Source organism: Oncorhynchus mykiss, chromosome 10 (assembly GCF_057628025.1).
Source record: "Oncorhynchus mykiss isolate SJ-2025 chromosome 10, ASM5762802v1, whole genome shotgun sequence".
NCBI classification, from domain to species: domain Eukaryota; kingdom Metazoa; phylum Chordata; class Actinopteri; order Salmoniformes; family Salmonidae; genus Oncorhynchus; species Oncorhynchus mykiss.
The window spans coordinates 62,425,005-62,436,744 of record NC_143031.1 but is presented as its reverse complement, the minus strand read 5'-3'; the positions used below and the strand labels follow the sequence as shown (position 1 = coordinate 62,436,744).

The 11,740-nt window shown below is 42.2% G+C and overlaps 1 protein-coding gene across 1 annotated transcript; it reads left to right on the top strand.

The window, feature by feature from the left end:
* Nucleotides 1-773: 773 nt before the first annotated feature.
* Nucleotides 774-11,648, top strand: LOC110534429 (thioredoxin-related transmembrane protein 2-B). Its single transcript, XM_021619286.3, has 8 exons — nt 774-2,637; nt 3,190-3,250; nt 4,887-5,000; nt 5,200-5,276; nt 5,537-5,643; nt 5,848-5,913; nt 6,059-6,188; nt 10,313-11,648. The coding sequence occupies exons 1-8, from the start codon at nt 2,449-2,451 to the stop codon at nt 10,490-10,492; spliced, it is 924 nt and encodes a 307-aa protein (XP_021474961.2). The 5' UTR covers nt 774-2,448; the 3' UTR covers nt 10,493-11,648.
* Nucleotides 11,649-11,740: the final 92 nt, after the last annotated feature.

The following is an 11,740-nucleotide window of genomic DNA, read 5'->3' as shown; positions in this document are numbered from 1 at the left end:
TCTGTGCAGCCGTCTTCATCAACCTGGCCAAGGCTTTCGACTCTGTCAATCACCGTATTCTTATCGGCAGACTCAATAGCCTTAACTCTTTTCTCTGTATATATCAATGATGTAGCTCTTGCTGCGGGCGAACCAAATGCATGCTTTTCAACCATTCGCTGCCCACACCCGCCTGCCCGACTAGCATCACCACCCTGGACGGTTCCGACCTAGAATATGTGGGCAACTATAAATACCTAGGTGTCTGGTTAGACTGTAAACTCTCCTTCCAAACTCATATTAAACATCACCAATCCAAACTCAAAATCACACTTCACTACTTTTAATCCAAAATCACACTTCACTACTTTGATTGGTGCAGCAAAACCACAAGTGTCTATCCTATAATGAACAGCAACTTGTTAATATATTTTGTTGTGCTGTTACATTTGTATTGGTGTTTCATGTGTGATGCACTCAGGGTGTTGTTACATATCCTTCTTTGGATGTTGAACCTAAACAAGCACTTCCTCTCTAGGTCCGGAATTATGTCGAAATAGGGGCAGATGTGCCTTCTGGTGTTCGCCTTTAAAGTATTTGTACAAATCCCTTATCTTTTTATGTTTGGAAAGAGCACTGAACTGAAAGTAGAATTGGACAAATAAACTAACTCACTGGCATTTAATCAGTGTACCGCAATTAATAAGAAAGTGTAAATCTGTCATGGGTGCATTCATTGCAATGGACACTGACAACATATTTTTCAGAGGAGTATGCTTTAATTAAAGGAAAACCATTATTTTAACAGGTGATATACAGGGTATATCAACTTCAATTGACAAGAAATAGGAAAATAGTTTAAATTCAAATGTAAAATAACATTTTGGACATTTACTTCGGAACAATAGTTGGGGCTAACGAGTGACGCAGCGGTCTAAGGCACTGCATCTCAGTGCAAGAGGTGTCACTGCAGTCCCTGGTTTGAATCCAGGCTGTATCACATCCAATTGTGCGCTATCCCATAGGATAGCGCACAATTGGCCCAGCGTCGTCCAGGTTTGGCCGTCATTGTAAATAATGATTTGTTCTTAACTGACCTGCCTGGTTAAATAAATACACATTTATTGAAATATGGATGCGTTTTAAGATTATATTTCTCACCGATAACACCCCTCTTCAGAATTATCCAATGTGTTTTATTCTTCCTTCATTTCACAATTTCACACTTCATTTTAGCGTTTTTTCACCAAAGCTACACAGAAAAACCTCTCAGCAGATGTCTCTGTTACGCCATAATTACTCTTCTACATAAACTGCTGAGCAGAATAAGAAGACGTTTATTTATTTTTATTTAACCTTTATTTAACTAGGAAATTAAGTTAAGAAAAAAATCTTATTTACAATGACGACCTTTGGAATTTCCTTACACAAACAGGGAAGAAACCATCTTTAAGCTATCACAGTTGACCAATTGGTGGCAGCATTGGACTTGCAGTGTTTCACAATCTCAAAGCGGAGGTAAACATGTACACTGAAAACATTGATTTTATTGGGAAGGCTTTCCACCAGTGGTGCAAATTACTTAAGTAAAAATACTTTAAAGTACTACTTAAGTCGTTTTTTGGAGTATCTGTACTTTACTATTTATATTTTTGACTACTTTTACTTCACTACATTCCTAAAGAAAATGTTGTACTTTTTACGCCATACATTTTCCCTGACAACCAAAAGTACTCCTGTCATTTTGAATCCTTAGAAGAACAGGACAATTGTCAAATGCATGCACTTATCAAGAAAACATGTCGTCATCCCTACTGCATCTGGCCTGGCAGACTCACTAAACACAAATGCATATTTTGTGAGTGTTGAAGTTTGACCCTGGTCATTCATACATTTTTAAAACAAGAAAATGGAGCCTTCTGCTTTGCTTAATATAAGGAATTTGAAATTATTTATTGTTTTACTTTTAATACTTTAGTATATTTTAGCAATTACATTTACTTTTGATACTTTAAGTATATTTAAAATCAAATAATTTTACTCAAGTAGTATTTTACTGTCTGACTTTTATTTGAGAGACTTTCTATAAAGGTATCTATACTTTTATGATAATTGGGTATTTTCCCCACCACTGGTGATTTGCCTGCACTGTCGGCTACAATCTCGAACAAGCCCTGCAGTTAAAAAGTATTCCAAAAACGCCACTTTTTTTTCCCAAATGAAGGAAAGGGAGGAATCTGTTTTTTCTTTTGCCCTTCCTTTTTCGGAAAATGTAACCAATTATTGTTCCTTATGTGTTTTCAACTGGCCAATCACCACCATTTCACAAAAGAGGCGGGACTATTTCCAAGGATTCGTCCGCATTGACCTCGGCCACATCCTTCGTGCCCTTTAATTCGCAGTTTACACATTGGCAGACTGGAAATTTATCCAGCGAGTTTTATTTTACTTGTCTATCTAAATTAGAAAATGGCGTTGCTAACACCTCTCCTTGCATTCCTCTACCACTTGCCGCAGGTGTACAAGTGGCTGCTAAAGCCATACTATGTCGCGTCTCTGTTCATGTCAGTCGCGTTTCTCATGATCCGCAAGACGCCAGGCATCTGCGAGCATCTTTCGACACAACGAGAGGATGGCAACCCCTGCGACTTTGACTGGGTCAGTATTGAATGGTGTAACAAATGGGGATTGAAAAATGGTAGGAAGGATACACGTGATTAGGCCGAGATAAAGACTGGTTAGATTGCCAACGAGCTAACGTTAGCTATCCCATGCTAAATGTGATGACAGAGTGGGAGTTTAGTTCGCTACATGAATGGCCATTCTGAAATTCGGTGGGAGCTGGCCTGGGTTCGACACTGAAAGATGCTATATAGACTGTAACCCGAAACTAAATCGGAAAGTAACAGTCAGGTGATGTGAGACAGAGCCGTGCAAAGGGTGGGTGTACTGGGGAGTTTGCAAGTGCGTGCCCCCCTCTCATACTAGGCTACCAGGACCTTGTTTTTTTTTTTATTTTTTTTTATCTCGGGCTGAAAGTGCCACTACCACCATGAGTGCACACACCAAAACCACCCAAAAAAGTACACGGGCAAAAACTGGAGTTAGTTGCACGCCTGCCCCGACCCTGTAATGTAAAGCAGTAGATTAAACGTCAAAAGACTGAAATGCCCTGACCTGTATGTTTTATTCTATTCTCATGTTCCACAGAGAGAAGTGGAGATTCTTATGTTCCTCAGTGCCATCGTCATGATGAAAAACAGAAGAGCTAGTAAGTATCAGCCCTGAACTAGAGCCCTGTCAGAGATCTAGCTAGCGTACCCATACTTTTATGACCCATTCTCATCTGTTTACTTACTTAAAAACAGAGGCGCACACATCGTTATACAAAAATCCTTGACCAATACAGCAGCTCACTATCGCTAATTCACTCCATGTAAATGTTTCATACAGAGCTAAATTCAAAGGCTAATCATCAGCGGAGTTGTACCTGTCTGCGTTTAGACACTATAATACTGACCCCCCATCAGTTGGTCATCATCACAAGTTACCACAGCCACATAGCATTTTAGAGTTTATTAGTCACATGCACAGGGTCACACACACATGATTGCAGGGTACAGCTGACTAGTGGTGGCTATTCAGCAGCCTGGTGGTCTGTGGGTAAATGCTATTGGCCAGTCGTCAGTTTTTGCCATGACGGTCCTGTACTGACTACGTGTTGGAAGCGGGGAGAACAGGCTGTGGCTTGGGTGGCTGAGGTCATAAACCCCGCCTATTTCTATTGATCTTCGCAGCGGTCTAATGTACTACAGACCCTGGTTCGATTCCAGGCTATATCACAACGGGCTGTGATTGGGAATCCCACAGGGCGGCGCACAATTGGCCCAGCGTCGTTAAGTTTTGGCCGGGGTAGGCCGTCATTGTAAATAAGAATTTGTTATTAACTGACTTGCCTAGTTAAATAAATACACAAAAGTCTGATTTTAACCTTAACCATGCTGCCAACCATATGCCTAACCTTAAATGAAGACAAAAAAAAACACATTTTTGTTTTGATGAATGTTTATGATATAGCCAATTTTGAGGCTGTTGTATCTAGGGGAAACACCCTCAGTTTGAGCTAGGGGTCTCCTTCAGCAGGCAGACATGTTTGTTTTACATGACATTCAACACATGGCTACCATTTCCGTTAAATGATTGGTACCCACACACATTGCTAGCGAAGTTTCACTTTTGTATCCACAAGGCTAACATTTCAGACACTTAAACTTTGTCTGAGCAAATCGTTTGGTGTAAAGCCAAATATTTTTTTGTTCTTGGTTACTGCTGTATATTCATGATACTGTTCTAATTATTCATCCAATCTACTATGGCAAATATCTTGTCCGCACAGCCCTATTTAAATTAATACTTTAGTGTTGTAAACGGACTGTTTTAATAGATCGTTCATAGGAAGAAATGATAAGGCTGTGTTGTCTGTCGACCTTGTGGTGTCATTGTGGTGTTTACGTTATTGTAGCTCTGTTGTTGGTCGTTGGCGCTCCCTTCGTCTTTCATCGGCCTGTCTCCCCCTCCTCCCTAAAGTGAATCCCTCCCTTGTTAGGCCTCAACTGTTAACTGTCCCTCTTTCTCAGGCTCAAAGTTTTTACACTTTTCTTCATAGTTCTTCGTGTCACTCCTTTACCCGTCGTTTTACAAAACAGTTTGTTCCTGCCTTCTATTCACGTCGGTTCTTTCTCTGTCGCTCTAAATGTTATTGTTCTTTGCGTTTCCTCCCCAAGTTCACTCTTGTCTTCAACCTGCAAATTGTCCTTATTCTATGCCATAGTTTCTTTTTTTTTTTAAAGATGAAAAAAGGTTGTTTACTTGATTTAACCCCTTCTCTCCATTTCTCATTGTCTCAGTAACTGTGGAACAGCATGTGGGGAACATCATTCTGTTCAGTAAGGTTGCCAACGTTATCCTCTTCTTCAGACTGGACATCCGCATGGGCCTGCTCTACCTCACCCTCTGCATCGGTCAGTACGCACACTTGCGCCACACAATGTGTGCATGCATACACACTTTGTTCATACATACACATACATGGATACACACACACGCACTCCTGTACTGTTGTGGTAATTAATTATACCGGTAAATGCCTAGTTAGATGACATGACCTATAACCTGATGACCCCTCATTCGGCTCACTGATTGGCTGATTGTGTGTTCCAGTGTTCCTGATGACCTGTAAGCCTCCTCTCTACATGGGCCCAGAGTACATCAAGTACTTCAGTGACAAGACCATAGATGTGAGTACCATAGATTTCCTCTAAGGCTCTACTGTGACTGACAATATTGCCATGTTAGTTTGAAAACAACACAGATGCGTGTATCATAAATGATACTTTCACAGGATCGCCGAAGGTGACACCAGTTAGGTTGTTTTTGACATTTCAGTTGAAAGTATTTTCATCAGGTGATTTCAAAACCGATCCACGCAGACGATGCTTTTATTGATTGAAATTGGACTTTTAGTGAAACTGATGGCTGACTTGTGACTCTGTTGCAGGACGAGTTGGAGAGGGACAACAGGGTGACGTGGATTGTAGAGTTCTTCGCTAACTGGTCCCCGGAGTGTCAGTCCTTTGCCGCCGTCTACGCAGACCTCTCCCTCAAGTAAGACGGCGACTAATCTTCACTATACACGACGAAAGTCTCCATTTTAATGCATTGCACCATAAACCCATAGCGTCAATCAACATCCTCTCCTGGATTGTGTTCCCTATTAGTATCACCTGTCAGTTTGTGGTGCGACTGAAGTGGTACTGCTATTGCTGCGAGTTTGTTGGGAAATTGACGTTTTCTCTCTCATGGTTACAGGTATAACTGTGCTGGGCTCAAGTTTGGGAAGGTGGACATCGGCCGGTATGGAGACGTGTCTAAGAAGTAGGTCCCTTTTCTCATTCACTCTCTTTCCTCCTTTCTCTCTCTCTGCAGATTGGATTATATTTAAGTGAAGTAGATTTCTGATTGAACGTCTCTGATTTTGAAACATTGTAATCGCTTCCCATCCTCCATCGCTCTTCTCCAGGTACAAGGTGAGTACCTCGCCCCTCTCCAAGCAGCTGCCCTCGCTGCTGCTGTTCCAGGGGGGCAAGGAGGTGATGCGACGCCCCCAGGTGGACAAGAAGTGTAGGGCCGTATCCTGGAGCTTCACTGAGGTGAGAGGAGTGGTTTCAAAGCAGAACATAGAAATGCGCACACACCAGGGTTTCCGTTAGCTGATAACAGCTGACTTTTAGTGTGTGTGTGAGAGAGTTTGCACCAGCCCATTGACTGGGAGAGGGGAAAATCGTAGTTATCGGTCTAAGTTAATTAGCACAATTTAGTGTACAGTATATTCGCTATGTATTTTCTCACACTCGTATAGGATACAGCGCCTTTGAGTGGAAAAATCTGTCAGACACCGTGAGAGCTGCTACAGCATCTCAAACAGAACATGCATACATAGGGCAATGGAAGGCATGCTCTTCAGCATGTCACACACCACTTTGCAATGAACTGGAGGCAGTATGCATTTTGAAAATATATACTTCATTTTTTTCGAAAACCTGAACGCTTTAATAATACATATTGAGGCATGTCTTACCTTGCTTCAAAGTAGCCTAGCCAAAATCAGACCATCTTTGGAGGCAGGGGTAATTAGCGGGGTATTTTCCCCGCTAATTTCATTATGGAAGGAACGTTTGTGCGTAGCCTACTGCCTTGTTTGCATTGCTGCTCTTAAAATGTAAAGAAATAAGTTTATCAACATTTTATGTTAAACGTTCTGATCTGTTGCATCAGACTCATTGCGTTAACTTTATTTTTTATAAAGCCCAGTACTGGTTGTATGAATTTGGGATCTAACGTCCCCCAACTGTTCTGGAGTCTGTTTGGAATAGGCTATTTCTTTCTCGACAAGCTGATTTAATAGAATAGTTGAACCTTTTCTGCTATGCGGGACAGTAGATTAACATAGGCTAAGTGATTTTGCTGTTCGTTACTCGTCTTGGCTGAGGAAAAGTAAATGTGGACAGTCATTCTAACATCCTCAGTGCACATCAGAATGAGGTAAGAAGGACCTCACATTGTTGTGTCCTTGACTTCTGTTAATGAATTACCATCTAAATGTGATTTGTCATTCTGAGCACCGTGTGGACGCCCTAATCCGGTTACGCACCCAATCAAATCAAATGTATTTATATAGCCCTTCGTACATCAGCTGATATCTCAAAGTGCTGTACAGAAACCCAGCCTAAAACCCCAAACAGCAAGCAATGCAGGTGTAGAAGCACGGTGGCTAGGAAAAACTCCCTAGAAAGGCCAAAACCTAGGAAGAAACCTAGAGAGGAACCAGGCTATGTGGGGTGGCCAGTCCTCTTCTGGCTGTGCCAGGTGGAGATTATAACAGAACATGGCCAAGATGTTCAAATGTTCATAAATGACCAGCATGGTCAAATAATAATAAGGCAGAACAGTTGAAACTGGAGCAGCAGCACGGCCAGGTGGACTGGGGACAGCAAGGAGTCATCATGTCAGGTAGTCCTGAGGCATGGTCCTAGGGCTCAGGTCCTCCAAGAGAGAGAGAATTAGAGAGAGGACACTTAAATTCACACAGGACACCGAATAGGACAGGAAAAGTACTCCAGATATAACAAACTGACCCTAGCCCCCCGACACAAACTACTGCAGCATAAATACTGGAGGCTGACACAGGATGGGTCAGGAGACACTGTGGCCCCATCCGAGGACTCCCCCGGACAGGGCCAAACAGGAAGGATATAACCCCACCCACTTTGCCTAAGCACAGCCCCCACACCACTAGAGGGATATCTTCAACCACCAACTTACCATCCTGAGACAAGGCCGAGTATAGCCCACAAAGATCTCCGCCACAACCCAGGGGGGGCGCCAACCCAGACAGGAAGATCACATCAGTGACTCAACCCACTCAAGTGACGCACCCCTCTTAGGGACGGTATGAAAGAGCCCCAGTAAGCCAGTGACTCAGCCCCTGTAATAGGGTTAGAGGCAGAGAATCCCAGTGGAAAGAGGGGAACCGGCCAGGCAGAGACCGCAAGGGCGGTTCGTTGCTCCAGAGCCTTTCCGTTCACCTTCACACTCCTGGGCCAGACTACACTCAATCATATGACCCACTGAAGAGATGAGTCTTCAGTAAAGACTTAAAGGTTGAGACCGAGTTTGCGTCTCTTACATGGGTAGGCAGACCATTCCATAAAAATGGAGCTCTATAGGAGAAAGCCCTGCCTCCAGCTGTTTGCTTAGAAATTCTAGGGACAATTAGGAGGCCTGCGTCTTGTGACCGTAGCATACGTGTAGGTATGTACAGCAGGACCAAATCAGAGAGATAAGAGCAAGCCCATGTAATGCTTTGTAGGTTAGCAGTAAAATCTTAATCAGCCCTTGCCTTGACAGGAAGCCAGTGTAGGGAGGCTAGCACTGGAGTAATATGATCAATGTTTTTGGTTCTAGTAGCCGTGTTTAGCACTAACTGAAGTTTATTTAGTGCTTTATCCGGGTAGCTGGAAAGTAGAGCATTGCAGTAGTCTAACCTAGAAGTGACAAAAGCATGGATTAATTTTTCTGCATTTTTTTCAGAAAGTTCCTGATTTTTGCAATGTTACGTAGATGGAAAAAAGCTGTCCTTGAAATGGTCTTGATATGTTCTTCAAAAGAGAGATCAGGGTCCAGAGTAACGCCGAGGTCCTTCAGTTTTATTTGAGACGACTGTACAACCATTAAGATTAATTGTCAGATTCAACAGAAGATGTCTTTGTTTCTTGGGACCTAGAACAAGCATCTCTGTTTTGTCCGAGTTTAAAAGTAGAAAGTTTGCAGCCATCCACTTCCTTATGTCTGAAACACATGCTTCTAGCGAGGGCAATTTTGGGGCTTCACTATGTTTCATTGAAATGTACAGCTGTGTGTCATCTGCATAGCAGTGAAAGTTAACATTATGTTTTCGAGTGACATCCCCAAGAGGTAAAATATATAGTGAAAACAATAGTAGTCCTAAAACGGAACCTTGAGGAACACCGACATTTACAGTTGATTTGTCAGAGGACAAACCATTCACAGAGACAAACATGATTATTTTCATCATTGTGTCAAGAGATATAGTACTAAAACACTTGAGCGTCTCTCTTGATCCTAGGTCCTGGCAGAGTTGTGCAGACTCAGGACAACTGAGCTTTGAAGGAATATGCAGATTTAAAGAGGAGTCCGTAATTTGCTTTCTAATAATCATGATCTTTTCCTCAAAGAAGTTCATGAATTTATCACTGCTGAAGTGAAAGCCATCCTCTCTTGGGGAATGCTGCTTTTTAGTTAGCTTTGCGACAGTATCAAAAAGGAATTTCGGATTGTTCTTATTTTCCTCAATTAAGTTGGAAAAATAGGATGATCGAGCAGCAGTAAGGGCTCTTCGGTACCAAGCTAGTCGGAAGACTTCCAGTTTGGTTTGGCGCCATTTCCGTTCCAATTTTCTGGAAGCTTTGCTTCAGAGCTCGGGTATTTTCTGTATACCAGGGAGCTAGTTTCTTATGAGAAATGTTTTTAGGGGTGCAACTGCATCTAGGGTGTTGCGCAAGGTTAAATTGAATTACTCAGTTAGGTGGTTAACTTATTTTTGTCCTCTGGTGTCCTTGGGTAGACAGAGGGAATCTGGAAGGACATCAAGGAATCTTTGTGTTGTCTGTGAATATATAGCACGACTTTTGATGTTCCTTGGTTGGGGTCTGAGCAGATTATTTGTTGCAATTGCAAACGTAATAAAATGGTGGTCCGATAGTCCAGGATTATGAGGAAAAACATTAAGATCCACAATATTTATTCCATGGGACAAAACTAGGTCCAGAGTATGACAGTGAGTGGGTCCAGAGACATGTTGGACAAAACCCACTGAGTCGATGATGGCTCCGAAAGCCTTTTGGAGTGGGTCTGTGGACTTTTCCATGTGAATATTAAAGTCACCAAAAATGTGAATATCTGCTATGACTACAAGGTCCGATAGGAATTCAGGGAACTCAATGAGGAACGCTGTATATGGCCCAGGAGGCCTATAAACAGTAGCTATAAAAAGTGATTGAGTAGGCTGCATAGATTTCATGACTAGAAGCTCAAAAGACGAAAACGTATTTTTTTTTTTTGTAAATAGAAATTTGCTATCGTAAATGTTAGCAACACCTCCGCCTTTGCGGGATGCACGGGGGATATGCATATACTTCCACTTAATTTGACAAATGTCCGTAAACCCAAACATGCACACACTCACTCTCAACAGGAGAACATCATCCGGGAGTTCAACCTGAACGAGCTCTACCAGAAGTCCAAGAAACTCAATAAGTCCAAGGGAGACTGGAGCGACAAGATCAACGAATCACAGTTCCCGCCGTTGCACGAAGAGGAGGAGCCCGAGGTCGACACCCAGGGGGAGGAGATGGAGACCAAGAAGGACAAATAGAATTGTCAGGGGTAGTGGCCTCAGAAGAACGCTGGGACATCACAATGGGACTAGCTGGTGTTATGTTCTATCGAGGGAACAAACATGATTGTTACGAATCCTTTTTTATTTTGCTATGTACAACACGATTTGTTGCAAAATGTGATTATGATTAACTCATTAACTAATATCTCAACTGTACAGTTAGATTTGTACGTCTCCGTCATACTTATGAGTTGCATCGATCTTTCCTCCAGTTCCCTGGAGAAACTCTATGCTCATCATTGGTTGTGTCCCAAATGGCATTATATTACCTAATATAGTGCACTAGGGAAAAGGGGTGTGACATGACTTAACAATTGAATGCATTTTATTTAGGCTTTAATATTGGCACACTACAATTATACACTCCATTCCTAGTGTTTCACTTGATTTAAAACGTGTCCCATTTGGGATATAGTGTGAATTTACACTCTGTCCAGTCCATGCTTGGTGAGACAAATTGCATGCACCCATTGAACTGAGGTTACATTGGCTTCGTCTGAAATGGCTTAATGGTTCAGACATGGTCAAATATTTTACGGCAGCTACCTACCTTCAACTGGGTCCATGATAATGAGTATGAGCCACGGCCTCTGTCCCAAAAGGTCTTTGAGAGGAAACTTGTTTTATTTTTTTTCTCTTCCATAAGTGGTTGTCACCTAATAGTTTTCAGTTCAAGATGATGCTGGAGTGAACAGAGCATTTGGCTAATAACACTAAGTCGATGTGAGAACTAGACCTGTTATTTTGTCATCTACAAAATAGTCATATCAGAGATGGTTGAGGGAGGCACTGGTAGTCTCTATCCCTCACTCCCTTCCATGACAGAATATCTCTCAATCCCCTCCATGACAGAATATCCCTCACTCCTCTCCACCCTGACAGAATAGGTAGAATTACATGTTTACTTTCAAACGCTCCCATTTCAGGGCTGGCTTCCATCTAAACTATTAACATTTTGACACCAGCATCTCTAGGTGATGTAACAGAACATTTTACTACCTGTTTGACATTCCCTTGGTTACTGTAGAATTCGGTCTCAACCTTCCGTTCAGAATGTGTAGATTGAATGGGTGAGCCTGCCGCTTGAGGTGTCTGACATGTTTTTTTTATGCAATAAAAATGTGTACATGAATACATTGAGTCTGGTAATGTTCCTGACCACAGGAACATTGCCTTTACATTTCAAGTTGCACTATACTATAAGAAATCATGAACGAAGGGGTG

Coding starts and splice junctions, on each gene's coding strand:
- LOC110534429 (XM_021619286.3), top strand. CDS start 2,449: ATGGCGTTGCTAACACCTCTCCTTGCATTCCTCTACCACTTGCCGCAG. Junction 2,638..3,189: donor ACCCCTGCGACTTTGACTGG/GTCAGTATTGAA, acceptor CATGTTCCACAG/AGAGAAGTGGAGATTCTTAT. Junction 6,189..10,312: donor TATCCTGGAGCTTCACTGAG/GTGAGAGGAGTG, acceptor CACTCTCAACAG/GAGAACATCATCCGGGAGTT.